The sequence below is a fragment of the Peromyscus maniculatus genome, chromosome 9 (assembly GCF_049852395.1).
Source record: "Peromyscus maniculatus bairdii isolate BWxNUB_F1_BW_parent chromosome 9, HU_Pman_BW_mat_3.1, whole genome shotgun sequence".
In the NCBI taxonomy this organism is placed as follows: Eukaryota; Metazoa; Chordata; class Mammalia; order Rodentia; family Cricetidae; genus Peromyscus; species Peromyscus maniculatus.
The window spans coordinates 110539236-110564149 of NC_134860.1; the positions used below are offsets into that span (position 1 = coordinate 110539236).

The 24914-nt window shown below is 39.2% G+C and overlaps 1 protein-coding gene across 1 annotated transcript; it reads left to right on the top strand.

The window, feature by feature from the left end:
* The first annotated feature begins 1263 nt into the window (after positions 1-1263).
* On the top strand, positions 1264-20499 carry LOC102921293 (replication factor C subunit 1-like). Its single transcript, XM_076544045.1, has 3 exons — positions 1264-1325; positions 15308-16419; positions 16956-20499. The coding sequence occupies exons 1-3, from the start codon at positions 1264-1266 to the stop codon at positions 19298-19300; spliced, it is 3519 nt and encodes a 1172-aa protein (XP_076400160.1). The 3' UTR covers positions 19301-20499.
* The last annotated feature ends 4415 nt before the right edge of the window (positions 20500-24914 follow it).

Genomic DNA, 24914 nt, shown 5'->3' on the forward strand with positions numbered 1-24914 from the left:
AAGACCCGCAGTCCCACAATCCACTTATAAAATAATCACTCAGACGCTTATATCACTTACAAACTGTATGGCCGTGGCAGGCTTATTGCTAACTGTTCTTTTAGCTTAAATTAATCCATTTCCATAAATCTATACCTTGCCACGTGGCTGGTGGCTTACCGGCGTCTTCAAATGCTGCTGGTCATGGCGGCGGCTGCAGTGTCTCTCTGCCTCAGCCTTCTGCTTCCCAGAATTCTCCTCTCTCCTTGTCCCACCTACTTCCTGCCTGGCCACTGGCCAATCAGTGTTTTATTTATTGACCAATCAGAGCAATTTGACATACAGACCGTCACACAGCAAACCAGATTATCCAAAATGAACCTCATGTGTATTATAACTCTCCCAAACCTTTGCTTCTACTTATAAATTCTTGAAAATCATATCAAGTAAATGTAAAGCTATATTTAATTTTCATTATTTATTTAATAAATTTCCAATGTTTTCAAAAGACAGAATACAATTAATAATTATAAATACATTGAGATTTACATTATTTAACAAAGGGTGAAACTTGTATGCACATAGATGGATTCCGCACACGTTTTACATGACAATACATTGACATAATTTCTTGTAAAAAATTCACCTTTCCATAATGTTTAGTTTTCATGATCTCACAATGACCCCATAGACTAGAAACCAAGCACCGCTTTTCTTCTCGTAAGTGTCAGCACAAGTTTCAGATGTCCCGATGTACTCTCACAGGAAAACGATTTTACTACTGAGGAATCTTCTAAAACATGAGATCATTCAAGGATGGAAACTCCAAGGACAGGAAACCAATCTTTCCAGATTGTTTTGCTGCAAGCATCTGAATGAAACATTTCTGAAAATGTGGAAATCAATTTATGAGCATTTAATTAGAAGTAAAAAATACTAAATATATTAATATAATACCAAGGGGAACACAGTATATGAATTCCTCATAATACTGAGGTAAAATATAACTATTTGTGAAATACCTTAAAGCATTCCTACAATGTAAAAGAAAGGGGAAAAGCCCTTAGACTATTTGAATCATACAGACTCAATAACCAATTAGTTATTATTTAGAACTTTAGTAAAATTTTATATACTATTAAAGCTTTGTTAATTATATTATAAACTTCAATCAATGCATTGAAATCAGTGTGAGACCTTTTGGGGAAATATACCAGAAAATAACATTTGAGTCACTAGTTTAGAATGGAGCAGAAATGTGTGACATACTTTTATGATCCCTGAATGAACAAAGTAGGAACAAGCAAACTCTGGGAAAGCCACAAGGAAGAATGCAATGCCTTCAGGTGAGTAAAAATAAATATTACACTGGTAGACAAAGATATTGCTGAAATTATAAAGGCAATTTCACATAGTTAAAAGGGAGGTTTATTTTGTGGGATAACTCACAAGTGAAGGGATAGGCTACAGGGTTTGGGAAAGGTGTAGCACAGTCCCACAGTATTCTCTGGAGAATTCTCCTCAGTTTACCTCCAGCATCCAGGGTCCAGGAACCAAGAGAGCTGGCGCAACCACATCTCAGGTCTTCAAGATCCTCTGTTGGCCCCACCTTGTAGGTGTGACAGTTACCGAAGCCTCAATGGGGGTTGGAACTTCCGGATCAAAGCTGGAATGGCTACCCACTACATCTCCCCCTTTTGTCTAAATAAGAAGGTTCTAACCTAATACAAGACTATACACAAAGGGATGGTTATCAAATATTGTCCAGGAGTAATAATGAGGGATAGTGGAAGAAACCCTCAGGAACAGGAGGATACAACTGAAGAGGGAACTGCTAAGAAATGGGAGATGGACTTTAAAAGGGAGGGGGAGGTCACTGCCAAAGAAAGGGAGAGAGAAGGGATCATAATGCTAAGGATATTTGAAGAAGCCTTAAGGCAAAACCATTAATACTTATTATGAATTATTGTGAAATTACTTACAACACATGTAATGGTTTGTGCATACGCATACATACAAGCTTAAATGAAGTTATGTCACCTGAGTTCACAATGCTTCCCAACAGAAAGTGTAGCTCATCTAACAAAAACCTCAGCACCAGGTATGAAAACCTTCTTTTCAAGTTGTTGGTCAGGGGAGTTCAAAAGACTTCCACAACAATTTCAGCTGTTACTGTGGCCCCCAATTACCTCCCAGGGCTTGAAGTGCCATCTCTGCTGCTGAAGAAGCCATGTGCTTCAGACAGAATTCGGAAGACTCAAGAAGAATCTCACAAGGAAGCCTCCTCCCAGAAGACCAGAGGTGTTAGTTAAGCTACCAAGGAAGGGAAACAGTCAATAGTCCTACCTAGCTGTGATGCCTATGAACCACAAAATAACCACAAAATAAACAGAATGTCTTCAAAACTTTTCTAATGGTGTAGTAGTGGCATTCAGAACTTGGCAGTAACCTATAGCTCTCTATACTGTACATAAGACCTGCTTAGCAGGAATAAAATCATGTCTGATACTGGAAACCTGGTCAACTGCTGGAAGGAAATGAAATCATGAATCTCAGTCATGCATCTACCACTGCAATTTTCTTAGACCAGGATAGTTCTTCATACCAATATACATACTTGTCTTTATATCCACAGGTAAGTACAGCTCTTAGCCTTCTAAACAGAAACTTTCTTTTCTTTTAAGGTCTATCACAGGTATAGACCATCACAGAAAACCACAACTTTTTAAAACAGAGATCCACAGATCATGGTGTGCCCACCCTCCATGCATACATCTACAGCACAACTCCTGCAGTAATGCTCAGAGAACATCACTAAGGAGGGGTGTGATGCATGGAAAAGCCAGAGGACCAAGAAGCCCACTGAGAGATCGTGTCTTATTGGAAGGACAGAACAGCCTTATCCACAGTCCCTTAACAGTGTGGCTGCCTAAACAAAAGCATGAAATGTCAACACCAGTAACCTGTGAATGCTGAAGGAGGAGATGTCTCGGAGTCCTGTGACTGGGAAAGGAACTTCAGGTAACTGATGACTGAGGGAGGGAGAATTAGTCTCACAGGAACAATCCTGGAATTGGTGACATAATATCAAGTAGTCATCCCTGACATGTTTTCCACAAGCAACAGTAAATGGACACAGTGTTCTGCCCCATCTCTGTGTTAGTGTGTGTATGTGTGAGGTGTGTGTATGTGTGTGTCAGTATGTGTGTGTGAGGTGTGTGTATGTGTGTGTCAGTATGTGTGTGTGTGAGGTGTGTGTATGTGTGAGTGTATATCTGTATGTGTGTGTCAATGTGTATGTGTGTGAATGTATGTGTATGCATGTGTCAGTGTGTGTGCATGTATATGTGAGGGTATGTATGTGTGTGTGTATATGTGAGTGTATGTGTATGTGTATATGTGTGTATGTGTGTATGTATGTGTGTAAGTGTGTGTGTGTGTATGAGTGTGTGTATATGTGTATGAGTATGTGTGCATGTGAGTGAGTGTGTGTTTACGTATGTGTGTATCTGTGTATGAGTGCACATGTGTGTGTATATGTATGTGTATGTGTGTGTGTGTGTGTAAGGAAAAGAGGACATGAATTTGAAAGGGAGTAAGGGGAGGAATGGAGTTCGCATTTAAAAACAGAAAAAAAAATGTAGTGACAGTGAAGACGGGTCCTGTACTTTGAAATTCCGAATTGGTTCTCTTGGGCAGACCACATATGTTATCCTTCCTTGCATGTAACAAAACAGAGTGTTGACCTTGTGTCAGTGGCAAGACCATGATAATAAACTCTAGCAAGGCAAGGTGACATTGTAAACTTAACTAACCCACCAGTGACGTAGCTCTGAATCCATAAAACAGCAGGCCTCCCGCGCTGTCACAAAACAAACAGCAGTTATTTCCATTTTCACCCAATATGAAATTTCCTGTCTTTTGATGCTAAGTTTAGAATAGAACCCTTACTCTTGCATCTCCATGAAAACCAAACAAAAAACCAGAAACTATTCGGAAGCCCTAATTCATGATAGGCTATTTCTCATGTCCTGCCTTTGCAATTCTGACTGTTTCACACAGTGTGGTGAGAGCCTCGCTGTAAAGATGAATAAATCCAGTTTATAGAACCAGAGCTCAGCCCTGGTAGACAATGGCAAAATGTTCTGCATGGAGCTTCCCTTGGAAAGTGACACCTCTGCACCCACCCTCCTTCTGCTTCAATATTGCTCCCTAAAAATTGTAAAGCAGGAGTTTTGAAGAAGGCAATGTTGCTTCTGTATGATCTATTATCTCTCTAAGTGCTGAAATGGGGACATTTTAAAAGTGAAAAAACTTGTAATCAGTAGCAAGTATTTTAAAAGGACAATTGTTAAGCCCTTTTTAATAGCTAAAATTATAGGTTAATTATCCAAATCTCCTGATAGTATTCACTGCCTGCAGGTATGTTTCATTTCCTTGGGAAGTGGCTTAAATTGTATAACAAAAAGAAGACAAGCAATTAGATGTCCTAGAGGAATTTTATCACTTAATCTTTCCATCAAAATAGATTTGAGACAAAAGAAATAATTGAGAGGATAGTGAGAATTATATTTCATATGATTAAGCACTATAGTTGCAAAAATTGGCATATAGGATTAAAGTGCTAGAATGTTATGAATTGTGGAAAAGGTATTATTAAAATTTTCTCTATGTCTGAAATTATTTCAGATCTCAGTCTCTTAGTCAATACAATGAGCATATTTTATCGGCATTTTATAAATTATTTCACAAGGGATTTTTTTTTGCAAGGTAATTTTGAACAAATTGAAGTGATTTTACAAATGAAAACAATGGAAGATAGAAAGTGCTATGATAAGGAATATGCACATATACTACTGACACACCTGTTTTTTATTGTATTAAATGTGACTGATTACCCTCTATAAACCTGTCATTAAAACCGATGAGTATCTACTTGTGAATCCATAAGGACTGCTTGTGCTGTGCATATGTGCTTGATGCTATTGTTACTCGTGATGAATATCCATGTCTACCCTCCGGCCCAATGCACCCAGCAATCAGGTAATACTAAGTATGACCAGAAGGATACTTTATACTGTTTTACTTTCAGCATATTTTACAGAAAACCAGAGAAATGTGGCTGAACTTCTCCCAAAGCACTGCTACCCTCTAAAATTCTACAACAATATTAGAACAGCAGGGCAACAGAGCCCCGACATGTCTGATTGGCTGTTAATAGAAAAAAGTTGTCATAAAAGAGCAACAGCAAGCCATTTCTGAGGGAAGGGCAGTGTACACACTTCAGACCTTTGTCCTGAAGACCTCAGAAGTATCCCTCATTGTGGAGTTAACTCTGGATGATACTAAAATTGTGAACGAGTTTCTTTCTAAGCATATATTTTCATAATGACTTGTGAGGAGAGTGAGACATTTTCAGAATCACAATTTGAATGATATTATACAGTCTAGATAAAATGTTCATGAAATTCTTTGAGATTTTAATGAGAAATCATGAAGTTAAGCAAAAATGTAAAATTCCATTCTCTTATAGAATGTCTCTTAAAATGGCATTCTCTTAGACAAACAGTAACACATCACCTTCACTAGAACATACTGCTAATATATTCTTGATTTCCTTCAGTTAATTATTTCATGTAAAGGATAATATAATCTTTTACTCTGCACATACCAACATAAATGATTTCACTAATTGCCACCTCATTCTTCCTTAAATATAATATTAATATGACTAAGATTTTCTGGACATAGAACAATTATTTTTTGTCCTAATACTTTTCTTGCATTTTCATTAATATACAAAACAAAATTTACATTTGAGCAATTCCTATTACTTAACAGTTGCTTTTACTTTATAAGACAATAATTTCTGAGATTTTATTTTTTATTAAGAATGTGCACATTCATTTAAGATATAGGAAAAGATGAGATAATGTTTTATACTCTATATGAGGAGTAAAGAAGCATGATAGAGATACAATGCTTTAGACAAACTTACCAATATTTCAACAGCTTAAAGGACTTTGATTAGCAGAGATGTATGTGACAAGAATAAAATAAATATGTCCTCATTTTATTCACAAGTATTCACAGCATAATGAACAATTTACTATGATGTGCCATGCAAATGAAAAAACTCAAAATATCCTATATTATGTTAGGGAACATTGAAATAATTGTAATTAAAAATGATACAAGTGTGTATTTAATTTAGCACACACAATAAATCACAAAACACACATATATAATTAAACAATCATGCAGCAGGCAGATCACTTGAAATGAAACCCTGAAGACTTCTCCATGAACAAGAATGAATAGAACGTCTCATTTCATTCTTAATTTTGCTTACAAGAAAGCTTTGAATGCATACTTTTATAATTTGTCTCCAAATACTTGGAAAGCTCTGCAAACTTAGGGCATAAGTGACTTTCTCCACTAAGCCTTAAATTAAACTTTATCTTCACAAGTGAAAGGATTTTGTGGCAAAAGAGTATCTTGGTGATCCGGGAAAAGGACTGCCCTAAAAAAAATCACACCCTACAAAAGACCTCACATGAGAGATCTATTGGAGAAGGGAAAGGACAAAAAAAGAATGCTTCTAAGAAAATAGAGAGAGACTAGGCAGTGATAGTGTGGGCTTTATAGGGCTATGGAGCATATGCACAGGGAAAATATGCAAAGGTGGAAGTGTGCGGCATTAGGAAGTAAGGGGCCTCAGCTCTGAGTTATTGAAGGCAGGGAAGAACCTGGTTCTGGGATGTGGGCAAATCTTCACTGATCAGTAATAAGACAATTACATTCCCAGAGAAGCCCAAATATTCAACAGATTTTTTATTTTTTGACAAAGAGATAATTGGCAGTGATACTAATGATGGAGCAGACCAGGAGGACTCATTCAAACCTCAGTCGAATTATTTGGTTTTCCAGAGAGCGCAGCACATAGGTAATAAAGTAAGTATTGACAGTTTCTATGTTTTGAGCCCTCTAAAAGCAAATCATATTAAACTAAATAATAACTATTTTACAAACATGTTAAAGTCTCAACGTTTGTGGAGATTTAGTACTTGTAATCACCTTATATAATAAATGTAATAAACTGTTTTGTACAATGAATTGAGAATTAACAGGGATCTGGAAACCAGAGTTTATAAATCTTGTATTAAATAGAAATAATTTGTATGATATTTGAACTGAGGCATCTCACTCACCCAAAAAACAACAACAACAAAAAAAACCATAAAGCATTTATCATGATTTTGAGCATAATTAAACCCACTGTTCTTTTTTTAAACAAATGCATTTTATTCTACATATTAAGTATGCGGTTAATTGCCACAATAAGCTAAGACTTATGTGAATTTCACAGTGAAATGAAAATTAAATTGTATCTTAAGCTACATTACTGTGTTTTCATATGTGATGAGACTGAGTTTTGTACAATATAACTGAGTAAAATGAATATCAGCCGGGCGGTGGTGGCGCACGCCTTTAATCCCAGCACTTGGGAGACAGAGCCAGGAGGATCTCTGTGAGTTCGAGGCCAGCCTGGGCTACCAAGTGAGTTCCAGGAAAAGGCGCAAAGCTACACAGAGAAACCCTGTCTCGAAAAACCAAAAAAAAAAAAAAAAAAAAAAGAATATTGAACGATGAAGATAGGAAAGGAAATCAAATGTGCTTTGATTATCGTGAGTGGGCTACTAATAATGATTGACTTTGTCTCCAAATTAAACGAATGAAAAGCTGGATTTCCATTTATCTTGAGCACAGGGATCTATATCCCAAAATGTATTATTTTTAATTAAAGAGAGATGGAATTCTACTTTTTTCTCAAGTGCAAAAACAAATCAAGTTTTCAGTAACAGAAATTGTCTTTATATATTTACAAAAGAAGCACTGGGGAATTTTGTAAAGACCACATCATCCCATGAGCAAGTTAATAGTAAACTTATTTCTTATAATTCTCTGTGTTCAGTAGCTTAATGCTAACCTTCAGCTTAAAAACTAGTATGGTGGTATTAATGTAAAGTTTTCCAATTCCTCATCACTTCTTCCTGTGAAGTAGTGCCTGACTCCTTTTTCCTTCAGAAGCTTTTTTTTTATATAAGAAATGAATATCCATTTTGTATTAGCATAGCCTTTAAACTTCACAAGTAGTGAGAGCACAAGGTTGGGTTTTATGCTGACATCAGAAATAACGGTATCTTATGTGAAAGTCTTCTCATGCAGAATTCTCTGGGGTTTCACAGTCTTTGAGAAGTGCTTTGCAAGTACCAATCACAACTTTGTAGTTTAGGAAAAGTCAATTAGTAATAAAACATGCATTGCATAAGAATATATATTTTGAACTGTTCAGTCATGTATTATCATTATAATGTTATTTTGGAGAATATTTTATGATCTTTCATCTTTAATTAGCATGTACCTACTACACTGAACAGGCTAAATACATAAATTTCAGGCATCTTTATTTCAAACTTAAAAGTTTTTTATGAAAATTATGGTCCTTGAATATAATTTATTTGTAATTTCAACAAATACATACATGGGCATAATTTATTTGTAAAGTCAACAAATAAATACATGAAAACAATACTAATTTCTAAATTGTCACTTTTTCTTCACTTCTCAAATTTTGAAAGTTCCATGCATATGTACAAAGCATTCTATGCCTCAATCCACCCTCATAATTATAGATTATTCTGGAGTTGGTGGGAACTAATTAGATACCCACAATTGGACAGTGTACAGAGTGAAAGACTTTGGAGAACTCAGTCATAAGTGGGATGTCTTCATTTATTCACTGCCCCAGGGCCCAGCCTTCTCTGAAGAAGTGGAGGCCAAAAGATTGATTGAGCCAGAGGTAATGAATTACTCCACGGGAGGAGGGTATCATACAAGCACAATAGAACTAATGTGTTTTTGCAGCTGACACCTTCTTTCATGGGGAAAATTATTTTCTTCTAATGGAGTGTCTCTGGCTATATCAGCCACACTCCAGAATAGGAGCATCTGGTCAACCCCAAGTAAACCTTGCGTTCTGCTGCAACCTTTCCTCTTCCAAATGAATCTACCTGTCTATGTCTGTATGTCCGGATGACCCAGTGAGTTTAATTAGTTTTACAAAAACAGAGATCGGAGGCCGTTTGCTTCAGCCCTGACTTAAAGAATATGACTGAATAGGAGTGGGAAGAACGTAAGAGTCAAATGATGGAACCATGGACAACACCAGGAAGTGTTCTATGCAGTCTGTAGCCATTGAAATTACTGCAGCTGTAACTGCCTTTTCATACTTAAATTATTCCAACTTTTCCCTTTTAATTTTGTTCATTTTGTGGTTAACTATATGATAAGAACTTCAATTTGACGAATGGCTAATTGATTGGTTGGTTGATTGTTTTTCTCATAAGTGGGAGGTGTACCTAGGATCTTGTATGTGCTACACAATTTCTATACAATAAATCTACAGGCTGAGAATCATAATAATCCCCAAATTGACCAAGTCAGTGTATCTTTAATCACAGTGCTATGTATTAAGTGTTTCATTACAAATGGTTGCACGATTAGGGAACAAAGTAGCAAGGTCTTTGAATTAGGACATCATGACTAAGTTCCAAGTCGATATTTTGCTTTATAATAGTTTTCGCGTGATTCATTTTGTTCGTTTTGTTTTTTGTTTTGTTTGTTTCATTTTGTTAGAACTGGGAGAGACTTTATTTTTTATCCCTTTTATTGAACATAGATTCTTTTCTCCTACAATTATCTGATTACAGTTTTTCTCCCTCCGTTCTTCCCAGTGTCTCACCATCTCCCTCCCATCCAGATCCACTTTCTGTCTCTCATTAGAAAATAACAGGCTTCTAAGAGATAACAACAAGCATAGTGTAATAAAATGTAATAAGACAAAACAAAAACCATCACATCAAATTGTACAAGGCAAATCAGCAAAAGTAAAGGAGCCCCAAGAGAAGGCACACTATGCTTAAGGGGTTTGAGAATGCAAATTTTTATTTTGATTACTTTATTTTGCTACTTAAAATTTTTAATTTTGATTTTATGTAAAATCATTGTCAACTTAAAAGAGGAAACAACCATAGAAATGATAATTATATACTAATTTGGTAAAGATTACATCATTTTTTTTTCTTCTGAGGGCAAGAGAGCTCATCTTATCCACTTTCGAGGCTCTATTTTTCCTGTGTCTATAAAGCTCTCTTAATTGACACAAAATCAATTGTAATCATTATGAGAGAGAGCCTAAGTTTATTCTTATTAAATTTTATTTATGGGCAATTAAATATGAATTGCATGAAATTTCATTTGTTGTAGAGTATAATTCTTCATTTTAATTTGTTTTCAATCTTTATTTTTTAAATCAGGCTGATAAGTTATACTGGTAAAGCACCTGCTGAGAACCTGAAAACCACAGATACAAGGATCAACAGGGTATAGAATAAGAGAAGAGAACTCACTTCTGTAAATCATCTCCTCCACATTCACACTGTGGCACATGGACACATATTCACATTTGCAGGTGCATACACACACACACACACACACACACACACACACATACAAGCACACACTCACACACTTCTCAGTGTAATAAAAACTGATCAAAAAATTAAAAAAAAAATAGTTGAACTTGTTAACTTGGATTGTTCAAAAAGTCTACATGATTTCCTACTATCACTATAGACGGGTGTAATAATTTCAGCGGTTCAAAATACTAGAATTGCATTCTCTCAGAGTTCTGGAAAGCACTAATGTAGATGTAGCCAACCGTCTTATTAAATAAGAAACACAGAAACAATGTAAAAGAGAAAGCCGAGAGGTCAGAGCTCAGAGCTAAAATCTCACCCTTCCTCCTGCTGTCCCAGCTTCGCGAAAAGAGACCTACTTCCTCTCGGTTCGTATTTTTAAAGTATGTTGTTCTGCCTTCTCATTGGTTGTAAACCCAAACACATGACTGCCTCGTCACTGTCTGAATGTACAGCCCCCTAGGTCTTAAAGGCATATGTCTCCAATGCTGGCTGTATCCCTGAACACACAGAGATCTTATGGGATTAAAGGCGTGTGCCACCACCGCCACACTCTTGCTATGGCTCTAATAGCTCTGACCCTGAACACACAGATATCTATGGGATTAAAGGCGTGTGCCACCACCGCCACACTCTTGCTATGGCTCTAATAGCTCTGACCCCCAGACAACTTTATTTATTAACATACAATCAAATTAATATTTCAGTACAAATCAAAATAATATTTCAATACAATTAGATTACCACCACATTTCCCCTTTTCTATTTTAATAAAAAGAAAAAAAGCAAAAGGTTATGACTAACAAAAGAAAAACTATATACAAAAGTACAATAACTATATACAATATATACAAGTAATAAATACCTAAACAGGTATTTGACGAATCAGAGAAAATAATTCCATTATCTATCCTATTTTGATAATTCCAAGATGTATCTAATGTACTTTCTATCCTAATTAATTTTCAACTATAATTAACTAATCTTCAACCATAACTAACTAATCTTCAACTCCCTCAGAGACCCAAGAAGGGAATAATATTAGCTAACAAAAATAAAAACAGGAAGTGCATGCAAGCAACTTCCAAAAAAATTTTGTGAGTTGACAGAAACAGCCAGCTGCCTGGGCAGTCACCTGAGGTTTCTCCACAGTGTTGGGGCATCATCTTCAGCCTATAGGCTTAGTGTATCTGACAGACTCATTTGTGAAGTAGGATGTACACAAGGTCAACAGTTCAACCTCACATTGGGTGAGAGCAGTCCACGTACCAGAAACACCTGAATTCCACTAATGTCCTGTCATGATTCAGGATTTTAAATTCTGGAAATTGTTGACAGTTTTTTAATTCAGCTGTCCATTCTTCTTGGCTGTGTATATATGGCTTCATCTCAGCATCCCCTTCTTCTCCACATCCCTCTATTAAATGCCAGTCTACTTTTGAGAGGCATGAGCTTTCAGCTGCTGTTCCATTGTACAACAGAATCCATCGGCCCTCTGCCTGTTAAGCTGCCTTCGAAGAAAAGGGCACCGTACCTTTTCCGGATGCGAAGGCCACTTCAGGGATGGGGCCATATTGTCCTGGCCTCAGAAGATGCCTTTTGATAAAGCCATAACCACACTTGTTTTGGCAAGAATCAGTAGTCCCTTGTTTCGTGATCTGTCTGTCCATTTTGTCCTGTTGATTCGAGGATACTTTGTTGTCCAGTGGCTAACTTTTGCCAGAATGAAAGTTGACTCCATATGCAGTTTCTTCAATGCCCATATTTTCTCTATACAGTGCTGTGGGACAGTCTGTATGTCAAATTGCTCTGATTGGTCAATAAATAAAACACTAATTGGCCAGTGGCCAGGCAGGAAGTAGGTGGGACAAAGAGAGAGGAGAATTCTGGGAAACGGAAGGCTGAGGCGGAGAGACACTGCAGCCGTCGCCATGACCAGCAGCATGTGAAGATGCCGGTAAGCCACCAGCCTCGTGGCAAGGTATAGATTTATGGAAATGGTTAATTTAAGATAAAAGAACAGTTAGCAAGAAGCCTGCCACGGCCATACAGTTTGTAAGCAATATAATTCTCTGTGTTTACTTGGTTGGGTCTGAGCGGCTGTGGGACTGGAGGGTGACAAAGATTTGTCCTGACTGTGGGCAAGGCAGGAAAACTCTAGCTACAAATGGCACCCAACGAGAGGGCAAGAGTTTCCACCTAAAACCTGAGAAAAGATTCTAAAACGGAGCTAAAAACAGCTTCCTAATTGTCTCTCTCAAATGAGCAGCAGCTGCCGGTTTGAGTTACTGGCGGGTTCCTGGCGTGTGAGCTCGATCTGCAGTATGGCGGGAATGAGGCCTCTGCAAGTGGCACATTAAGCTGCGTGGTGGATTTAGCCTTTACTAGTACAAAACAAAAAGAGGTTTCTGGGCTACACGCTGCTTGGATAAAAGCACAGACCCACGATGGCTCCCAGAGCTGGCGGAAAACGTACCACCGCCATGTTGGGAAGCTGAAGTGGGTGGAGCCAGCAGCCACAGCACCATTTCAGGCTTAAAAGGCTGCAATTTAAAGCAATAGGCTCAAGGTAATATAAAACATAAGCCACATAAAGATGGCTACCACACAGAGAATCTGGATTATGTTCTCTTTGATATTCGTAACTGAAGAGAAACATTTGATTGCAAAAGCTGTTGAGTTATGCCAAAATGTGTGTTTTAAAGGTACCTTAACTTCAAAATTTGGATGTAAGGATATGTTGCTTTGGAAAGGAGGCTCTGTTTTTGTTTCTACAGAAAGCCAGAGGCTATGGATTTGTTCCAGATTAAGATACATCAGGTTTGACCAGCCAAGACCACCTGAAAGGTCTCTGATGACACCATGGCCCAGATGATGCAATATCCAGAATCGTTTCAAGGCAACTGGCTCAGACGATACAGCCTCACAGACTACTCCATGATCCTAAAATTTTCTTTGCGTCCCCATAAGATACAGCGCCCCCCTCCAGCAGGAAGTAGTAAGAGAAGCTACGCCCAAATTCCCAAATATACCAAGCTGACTTTGGAGATGTGTAAAAGTTAAAACCTTCCTTTTAAAAAAAAGAAAGGGGAAGTGCTGTGGGACAGTCTGTATGTCAAATTGCTCTGATTGGTCAATAAATAAAACACTAATTGGCCAGTGGCCAGGCAGGAAGTAGGTGGGACAAAGAGAGAGGAGAATTCTGGGAAACGGAAGGCTGAGGCGGAGAGACACTGCAGCCGTCGCCATGACCAGCAGCATGTGAAGATGCCGGTAAGCCACCAGCCTCGTGGCAAGGTATAGATTTATGGAAATGGTTAATTTAAGATAAAAGAACAGTTAGCAAGAAGCCTGCCACGGCCATACAGTTTGTAAGCAATATAATTCTCTGTGTTTACTTGGTTGGGTCTGAGCGGCTGTGGGACTGGAGGGTGACAAAGATTTGTCCTGACTGTGGGCAAGGCAGGAAAACTCTAGCTACACACTAATGTGAAAACCATCTCACCAGGCAGAGATGAAGGTGTTGGCAGAGCTTTGATGCCTCCAGAAACGCATGGGAAGAGTTTATTCTTGTCCCTTCTACCCTCCAGTAGCTTCTGGCATTTGCTGTCATCTCTACATTTTCCTCTTCATAATTGGTCCCTAGTGTGATGTTATCCTTCCTTCTTCCAACAAGCTATACCTTCTACCAACAGTCTCTTTTAGCTGACTATTCTGATATGTTTTCCAAAAGAAAAACCATGAAAATTTTCTTTCTGTATTTGATAAATAAGATGATTTTTTTTCCAATAAAAAAGAGACAAATACACAAAGAACACAAGATACCATGTAGCTTTAGAGGTAAAAATCAAATAAACAGTAACAAATTATAAAAATGCATTTTGGCTATGAGACTGAAGAAGTAAGTAAAACAAAGGAATAATTAGAAGTCAAGTTAAGATTTTTCTAATTGCAATTATTTCAGGATGTTCATGGATATATGGTTGTGTTGGTGTATTTGTCTGTTCTTTGAATTTATCAATATGGAAACAGTAAAATCAGTATTGCAAATTATCCTATCTATATTTAATGTGTCTTTTCAAGGCATGAGATATTATAAAAGAGCACTAAATTATATTATCCTTGATTATAGTATGTTATAAATATTTGAGGGAAAATAGTATGAACTTAATTTAGATGGTATTCAGAAAACAGAACACACAGAGCTTGAACAAAATGTATAGTGGTGTGTAAGCATCTGGCAAAGAGTCAAATGCATCTTCTTGTGCATCAATTTGGTTAAATAAATTTGATAGTGCTTAAGTTGTGGTAAACTATATGATTTCCTAATAGGAGCTTTAAGATAAATAGCATAGAACTTGACATAGCAAAACAGTTTGTTAAAACAACTAGCCCAAAATGGAAGAGTCAAGCATTAATCAACTTCTATGATCATCTAGTGTACACAAGAGGTTGCGTTTTGAGAAAGTAAGGGCTCCCACTACTCCATTTTTATCAATATAAGATTATGTGGAGTGGGGGCCCTGGCTTTTGAGACAGTGAAAGCATCCTACACTTTTATACACACAGTATGAATAGATCTAAATGTGGCAAATGACTGGGTATAAATTCAGAATGCAAAAAAAATATTTTTTTCCATATACTGGTTCCTTAATTTCAAGAGAAATACTAAAAGAAGAAAGCCTCTATTTAAAAAAAAAAAAACTCACATGCTTTTATTTAAAGATTGAGTTCCGGTGTGTGTGTGTGTGTGTGTGTACGTGTGTGTACGTGTGTGTACATGACAGCCACAGCGCACGTGTGGAGGACATTCGGAAATTCTTTGGGGTTATATCAAGTGGAAAAAAGCCTGTGAGTGAGAGCGTCAAGAAGAATGAGAAAGTAAAACCTTCGGAGGGGACTGTCAAAGGGAAGAAGGGAGCAAAGGAGGTCAAGGCTAATAACTCCAGTAAAGAGGATGTCTCCAAACCAAAGCCGCACAAGAGGAAGAGGATCATCTATGACTCAGATTCAGAATCAGAGGAGACAGTGCAGGTAAAAAATGCTAAAAAGAAATCAGAAAAATCAGAAAAATTGCCACTGTCTTCTAAACCTGGTAAAATTTCTCGGAAGGATCCTGTTACTTACATTTCTGAGACAGATGAAGATGATGACTTTGTGTGTAAAAAGGCGGCCTCCAAATCCAAAGAGAATGGAGTGTCTGCAAACAGTCACCGTGGAGCATCAACCGCGAAAAAGAATGAAGAGACCACTAAGACCAAGAATAAACCTTTATCACCAATAAAGCTTACACCAACGTCAGTGCTCGATTATTTTGGAACCGAAAGTGTCCAGAGATCTGGAAAGAAGATGGTGGCAAGCAGAAGAAAAGAGTCTTCTCAAAACATGGATGACTCCAGGTTAAATGATGAGGCCATTGCCAAGCAGTTGCAGCTTGATGAAGACGCGGAGCTGGAGAGGCAGTTGCATGAAGATGAAGAGTTTGCTCGAACGTTAGCCATGTTGGATGAAGAACCCAAGACCAAAAAGGCCCGAAAGGACCCTGAAGAGGGAGAATCATTTTCACCCGTCCAAGCTGATATAAGCAAAGCAGAAAACCATAAAAGCCCTGATAAAGAGCACTTCTTAAACGAAAGGAAGCCTGGCAGTCCTGCTCAGCCCAGCAGGGGTGGGTGCTCCAGAGGGTCTGCCCAGCCCTGCAGATCGTCAGCTCGCCAGAGCGAAGCCTGTTCCTCTCCCAAGGCTAGCTCCAAGCTGGCACTTATGAAAGCAAAAGAGGAAAGGTCCTACAAAGACACAGAGCTGACGGCCTCAAAAAGGAAAGAAAACGCCATTGAACTCAAAGGAGAGAAACAAACTCCTAAGAAAACCAAAAGTTCTCCAGCTAAAAAAAGAGTCTGTAAGTGTAGCAGGAATCTTAAAAGTTCTTATTAATAAAATCAAACCTGAGGCCAGTAATTGGGGTCCATGCTGGTAGATCAGAGAGACAGAGCAAGCCACAGCTATCTCACCTCGCCACTTCCTCAGCTGGTCCTGTTTCCTCAGACTGGAAGCTTCTGTGTCCTCATCCAGAATGAATCTCAGCTGTACTGTGTTGCTCCATAGCCTGAAAGCTTAACCAGGCCAAATGCTTAACCAGCCAAAAGCCTCTAGTTTCTGGTCCTCACGTCTTATATATCTTTCTACTTTCTACCACCACTCCCTGGGATTAAAGGCTGGCTTTCTGGGATTAAAGGCGTGTCACCATGCTTGGCTATTTCCAATGTGGCCTTGAACTCACAGAGATCCAGAGGGATTTCTATCTCTGGAATGCTAGGATTAAGGGTGTGAGTGCCACCATTTTCTAGCCTTTGTATCTAGTGGCTGTCTGTTCTCTGACCCCAGATAAGTTTATTAAGGTACACAATATTTTGGGGAAAACAATACCACCACAAGATCCAGAAGATTCTGAAAAGAAACGCACTAATTATCAAGCTTATCGAAGCTACTTAAATCGAGAAGGTCCCAAAGCTCTGGGCTCCAAAGAAATACCCAAGGGAGCTGAAAATTGCTTGGAAGGCCTGACCTTTGTGATCACAGGCGTGCTGGGGTCCATTGAACGCGAAGAGGCCAAGTCTCTAATTGAACGTTATGGAGGGAAGGTAACAGGAAACGTGAGCAAGAAAACCAACTATCTCGTCATGGGCCGGGACAGCGGACAGTCCAAGAGTGACAAGGCAGCCGCTCTGGGAACAAAAATCCTTGATGAAGATGGTCTGTTGGATCTGATTCGAACTATGCCAGGCAAGAAATCCAAGTATGAAATAGCTGCTGAAGCTGAGATGAAGAAAGAAAAGTCCAAATTGGAGCGGACACCCAAAAAAAATGACCAGGGAAAAAGAAAAGTTAGCCCAACTGAGAAGGAGTCAGCGTCTAAAAAGAGCAAACCGACCCCCCAAAAGGACAGCCCTGCAAAGGCCACCAAGAAGGAAGCGAATGTGTTTCGGAGGGGCCTGGACTTCACGGAGCAGGCGGTCAAGGAGACGCCTGGCCCCGGCAGGGCTCGGGGTCCGGCCGAGGACCGCAGTGGGGACCGAGTGGAGAGCCTGCTCTGGGTGGATAAGTACAAGCCCACCTCACTCAAGAACATCATCGGACAGCAGGGGGACCAGAGCTGTGCCAACAAGCTGCTGCGCTGGCTCCGGAACTGGCACCAGAGTTCTCCCGAAGAGAAGAAGGACGCAAAATTCGGCAAACTTTCCAGCAAAGATGACGGCTCCAGTTTCAAGGCAGCACTGCTCTCCGGCCCACCGGGCGTTGGCAAAACCACAACCGCTTCCCTTGTGTGCCAGGAATTGGGCTACAGTTACGTGGAACTAAATGCAAGTGACACTCGGAGTAAGAACAGTTTGAAAGCAGTTGTTGCTGAATCCTTGAACAACACCAGCATCAAAGGCTTTTATACAAGTGGAGCAACTCCTTCAGTAAGCTCGAAGCATGCTCTCATCATGGATGAGGTCAACGGCATGGCCGGCAGTGAGGACAGGGGCGGAATTCAGGAACTAATAGGCCTGATAAAGCATACTAAAATTCCCATCATTTGTATGTGCAATGACAGAAATCACCCCAAAATTCGCTCTTTGGTTCATTATTGTTTTGATCTTCGTTTCCAAAGACCTCGGGTTGAACAGATTAAGAGTGCAATGCTGTCTATTGCATTTAAAGAGGGTTTAAAGATCCCTCCTCCAGCTATGAACGAAATAATTTTGGGAGCGAATCAAGATGTCAGACAGGTTTTACATAATATGAGCATGTGGTGTGCACAGAGCAAGGCACTGACTTACGACCAAGCCAAGGCTGACTCTCAGAGGGCCAAGAAGGACATCAAACTGGGTCCATTTGATGTTGCCCGGAAAGTGTTTGCAGCTGGAGAGGAGACTGCACACATGTCCCTGATGGACAAATCGGATCTCTTTTTCCATGACTATTCCATAGCCCCCCTCTTTGTCCAGGAGAACTACCTCCATGTGAAGCCTGTGGCTGCAGGGGGGGAAATGAAGAAGCACCTGATGCTTATAAGCCGGGCCGCAGACAGCATTTGTGACGGTGACTTAGTGGACAGTCAGATCCGGAGTAAGCAAAACTGGAGTCTTCTGCCCACACAGGCCATTTATGCCAGTGTTCTTCCTGGAGAGTTGATGAGGGACTATATGACTCAGTTTCCCTCCTTCCCAAGCTGGCTGGGGAAGTACTCATCCACGGGCAAACATGATCGGATTGTTCAGGACCTAGCCTTGCACATGAGTCTCAGAACTTACTCCAGCAAAAGGACAGTGAACATGGATTACCTGTCACACATCAGAGATGCCCTTGTGCGACCCTTGGCCTCACAAGGGGTAGAAGGAGTTCAGCATGTTGTCACACTTATGGACACATACTTTTTGATGAGAGAAGACTTTGAGAATATCATGGAAGTTAGCAGCTGGGGTGGCCAGCCCAGTCCCTTTTCCAGGCTGGATCCCAAGGTGAAAGCAGCCTTCACAAGAGCTTATAACAAGGAGGTCCATCTGACCCCATACTCACTTCAGGTAGTAAAGACATTGAGACTCAGCACAGGCCCAGCACTGGATTCTGAATACCATGAAGAGTTACAAGAAGAAGACAGTCAGTCTGATGAGAAAGAGCAGGATGCAATAGAGACCGATGCCATGATCAAGAAAAAGACAAGATCTTCAAAGCCTTCAAAACCAGACAAAGACAAGGAGTCCAAAAGAGGAAAAGGAAGAAGCTGGAAGAAATGAAACCGTTGTTGAGTTCCAATAGCTGCTTTCCACTTACCCTCTCGGCTAGTCCAGCTGGTCCAGAGAATGGAAGGAAGCCTTACCTTTGCCAGAGTAACCATGTGTAGACAGTGGGGTGGGTGGCCTGCTGGTCCCCTTACAAAGGACGGTACAGCTAGACGGTCGGACTAGCCAGCTCTCACGCACCTCTTATAGAGGTGCAGAGGACTGCCCCAGCCCTGCACTGTCCCTGCCCACCGATTAGATTGCTGGGATCCAGGGTGACTGTAGACTCAGTACTCAGTCCCCACACAGGCTTTGAGCCGGATGTTAGTTAACCATAGCCAGTCTGGGCAGTGGAACAGAGGCATCCTTGTAGCTTAACAGCTTCTCCTAATGGCCGTTAAGAGGACCAGTGCTGATTTTTTTTTAAAAACATGGTAGTTCTTATTTTATGGTGAAATTCTGTAAATAAACCTTAATACAAAGCAGCCACCACCTAGAGCTGAGCATTCTTGGTCCATGTTCAGGTATCTTGCAGAGTATGAATCAGGAACCAAATGTCCATGTAATGCATGGATCATTCTTAAGATTGGCATCTTGTACAGTCAGATGTTACGCTGGTATGTTCCTTCCCTGGTTACTTTGGTTAGATTAAAACATCCGGTATACCCTGACTTGAGGGTCTGCAGGTGAGGAGCTAGAATCCCAGCATCCCTTTGCACTGACCACGTTGCTGCTGTAGTCTCAGAGGCCTCTTGGCTAGTCGGGTGTGCAGACACTGGACTGCCACACATTCCTGTCTTCCTGCAGTCTCAGCCTTCGGGGGAAACCATAGCGTCCAGGATGGGGCAGATTCACAGGCTGGTCCATTATGGCTGGAGGTACTGTCCGTGATGGAGTTCATATCCCTACTGAAGTTTCCAATGTATCTAGAACTGTGCTTGTTGAAGGACCCTGGGGCCATTGATGTAACCTGGCCTTTAGGTGTTTAACTGTTTTTAAATCAGCAAGTGCGCAGAGGACCATGCTGCCTCTGTGAGGTATATGCCAAAAAGAATATAAGGACTGTGCTCTGCCCGGAGGATGCATGGCCTTGTTGGGAGAAGAGACAAAGTCCTGGAGACATTGCAAGTGTAATAACCAGTGTGAAAAAGTGTGTTTCCTGGAAATGGGTTCATTATGGAAATAAACTGCCCTGAAGCCTGAAAAAAAAAAAAGATTGAGTTCCATAAGCTTTAAATATAAATAGTAAAAAAGAGAATGGACCATGACGGCCAAAATCTTTGATTGTAGTTCCTTTAGCTAGTATAGTGCATAGAATGACTTTTCCTCAAATCAAGTTCTGGAAGGGCAGGTTTCTCTATAGAGCCTGCCCCCCCCAATTGAAATTGTCAGTAATTCAGCCTGAAAAGTCAAAGACTTAGTCAAAGTCTTTAATGACAAATCCTATAAAAAAAATCATAATTTCAGTTTTATAATCATTGCTTTTTGAGAAGTGTAACTATATAGTACAAATGTGAATATACTATGAAGAGTAGGGAGAGATTTAAGAATTTTTAAGTCTTTATCAATCGAAACTGAAGAAAACACAATCAATTAAAATTGAATGAAAATGAAAAGATAAGAGAAATAAAGGAAGAATCTTAGAGAACAATATTTTCAAATGATATTTTGGATGAAGTACTTAAGGAGACAAAGTAGACATTATTTAAAATGTCTGTACTTAACACCATAGTGCCAAGTCAAGAGAACAGAATAGAGTCAAAGAAAAAACAAGATTATAACATGTTGAATTAGAAACATGCACATCCAACAATCATGAAAAGTAACAGAGGATGCTTTACTCATAAGCAAATACAGAGGAAGATTGGAACTAATATGACACAATAAAATACCGTAAACTCATTATGCTTTTTCACGGAGTTTTCTTAATTTAATTTTTAAATCAACTTTATTATAAAACATTGCATTACAAAAAGACCCTTAGTTAAAAGAGCTTAGGTTTAAGGTTTTGACAAGTATTGATAGATGTAAAACAAGATTGCTACATCAAAGTTTGAGCACATGCTTAGGGCACAGATACAAAGGTGATAAAATGGGAAGGCAACAGGGATATTGATGCATGAGGAAGTTGAGAGAACCCATACCAAACATAAATTAAAGATTTGAACCATATTTGGCAAAGTACCTTGAGTCACGGTACAGACAGGCAGTTCCTCAGTCCTCTATGATAATCCATTAACTAAAGGACTTTAATTTCAAGTGCATTTATAAAACAATGTATAACTGATCTCAGCAACAAAACATCCAAAGTTTAGCAAATTACTACTTATTTGAAGTTTGACAAGGGAAAAAAAATCCCTGCTTTGTTCTCCCCAGTTTTTCTCTGGCTATATTTAATTAAAGAGCCCATTATTCACAGCATGTCCAATAATTTCCTGTGGACCAAGTGTGAAATGTCTTTCTAAAGCAGAATGTGAGGCTCTGGCTATCAGTAGAGATAAATTGGCTCAAGTTGCTGAGAAAATTAAACTCTTTGGTCAGAAAACAAAACAAGTCAATAATTTAATGTGTTGGCATTGATCCATGGGTATTTGCATTTCAAGTTTTATTTTTTGACCAGTTGAATAAGTCTCAAAGAATTCAGATGCATTATTTCTAGAAAAATAATTAAATTACTCAAATTGGCCACAGCAGGAAAAAAGTATGGCAAACCATCTTTCAGCAAAAGTGAATTGATAACATCTCTGCAGAAAGCTTTTAGGTTTTTGGAGGCATATTAAATGGTATTTTTTAAATTTAAAGGAAGTAAAATTGTTACCAAGGATATGGAGTCCAGACCAGTAACCTTACACAACACAGCCCCCCCCCAAAAAAAATTCAAAAAAGTAATTTTGGCAAAGTAGCCCTTCTATAAAGAATTAAATTAATGGGATATCATAAGGGTGGGGACCAAAACTACTTTGACTGGGGTTCTTCAAAGAAGAGAGACAACATGTATATCCCCACAGAGAAAAATTCACATGAACATACAGAAAGCAGCAAGCTGTCAGATAGCCAAGAAAGTGCTGGGCCATCACCAGAAATGAATGTCTACATTCTGATTGGATGCTGAATTTTCAGCCTCAAGAACTATGCAAAGGAAAATTTATAATGGTGAGTGAAGCAGGTTGCTGAATAGTCTAAATTGTTACTCCTCCCTTTTTATAACTAAGAGAAACAAGAGAAGCTAAAGTAAAAGAAAACGAAAAAAAGAAATGAAAGGACACCATGACAGACGGTTTTCTAATTTCTTATATTAGTCAAAAATATGAAACACCTATCCATGGAATCCGTGCAATGGAAAAGTCATGGTTGAATATTTTCTCTGGAATAAGTCATTTTATCCTCAGCATAACACAGACAGACAACGCCATGCTCACATGGCAAATGAAAGGCTAAAAGTCCTGTCTTCCTGAGGAGCATGTGTAAGTTTTCTGACTTTGGGAAACCTAAAATGTGATTCAAGCAATGTGAGTTTGAGATCCCAAACTGTAATTTTAATTGTAGTTGTCATTTAACACAGAAAATACTAGGGCTGATTTCATGTGTCTTTTAACTTGCTGTAATTGGATATGGGATGGATAAAATACTTGAATATATTTAGCTTTGTTGAAGGAGGAATAATCTTAATATTTGTGTCACTAAAGGAGGTAGAATTTTTTTCCAAGCAAAGTAAAACCAGTATTTACTATGTCTAATGTACTGCAGAGATGGAAATTAAACCCATGGCATCACACAAATATTTTGCCACCAAGATACTTCTTACACTTCTACAATTTTTATAGTAACATTTAATACTTATATAAGTCAAATTGACTTATAGTAAATTGATATATTAAATTTCCAGATATCACACTGCAAGTTGTTCCCTATCCCATTTGTTAGTCTACTTCAGACAATGTTAATAGTAACAACTTAATAACTAGAGAAATAAACTGGATCCAAAATTTCCAGCAGGGCACTCTAGCCAGAGAAGCAGGTAGGCTAAGTGCAGAACTCAACTTTCACTAATACCCTCCAAATCCAATACCCCAGTCTTTTCCCTGGCTGAGTAGCCTACCTGCTGCTGCCTTTCTTCCCCGGCTCCCCTCATTTCCAGGGAATCACACAGATCTTCCCCTCCAAACTTCCTTCCTCACACTCACTGCTTTACCTCAGTCCCCAAATCCAAAAGGCATTCCCTGGAAAACCACAGACTGCTCTGGCCAGGGAAACAGGTAGGCAAGGTACCCAACTCCAGGAGACCTTCTGTAGGAACCCACAGCAGCACCTGAAAGAGAAGCAAGTAGGCCAGCGAAGCAGATAGGCGAGCTTCATGTCATCACTCCACCTCCTCTCCTCTATAGCCAACTCCCTAATCTCATCCCCAGCACTGCAGACTACAGTTCTAGTCTTTCCTCATCACCATTGCCCTCATTCCCAGGGAACTAAGCAGATCCTGGTGGAACTCGCCGATTTCCTCCCTCTTGAGCCAGCTCACCCTAGCCAATTCTCACTCCTGAGTTTTGGCTCCTCATAACTGGGGTCTCACTTTACCCGTAACTCTCAGTGGCTACACCAATCAAGATTTCAAAATAATTCCTTATCAGACAACACACAGCAAACACATTCCCCTAAGAACCAGTGAAGGAAAAGGAAACCAGAGAACAAAACATCAGCCCAAAATGACAGGACCAGAAATCAGCACCTGCAGTTATAATCTTCCCAATCGTAGGAGCCTAGAAACAAGCATAAAAACAAAATAAATCAGTAACAGCCAGGACAACATGTTTCCACTAGAGCCTAGCAAACCTACCCTGAATATTATAACAAATGCAAAACACAAGACCTTAAAACTGTCTTTGTGAATAGATAGAGGTCATTCAAGGGGAAATGAATGAATTCCTTAAAGAAATTGGGGAAACAAACAGAGGAAGAAAGTGAATAAAACAGTTCAAACCATGAAAGTGGAAACTGAATCAGTAAAGAAAACCCAGGCTCAGAGAAATCTGGAAATGAAAAAAACTTAGGAGAGCAAACAGTAACCTCCGAGGCAACCATCACCAACACATTACCAAAAATGCAAGAGGGAATCTTAGATATTAAATATACCATCAAAGAAATGGGTATTTTGATCAAAAAATGTCAAATCTATAAAACTTCTAGCATAAAACATCCAGAAAATCAAGGACACTATGAACATACTAAATCTAAGAATAATAGGAGTAGAGGAAGGATAAGAAGCATAGGTCAAAGGTACACTAAATATTTTGAACAAAATCACAGACATAAATTTCCCTACCTAAAGAAAGAGATGCTTATCAAAGAACAAGCTGGTGTAGACATTATAATACCTGACAAAGTACACTTCAAACCAAAACTGATCAGAAGAAATAGGGTAGGAGACTACATATTCATCAATTCAAAACCCAACAAGAAGACAGTCCAATTCTTAACATCTATGCAGGCAGCAAGCAAGTTCATAAAAAAAACTTGCACCCAAGTTCATAAAATAAGGAAGACTACAGCTTAAATCACATACTGACCCTCTTACACTGAAACACTGATCGCAGGAGAGATTTCAACACCCTGTTCTCACCATTAGAGAGAT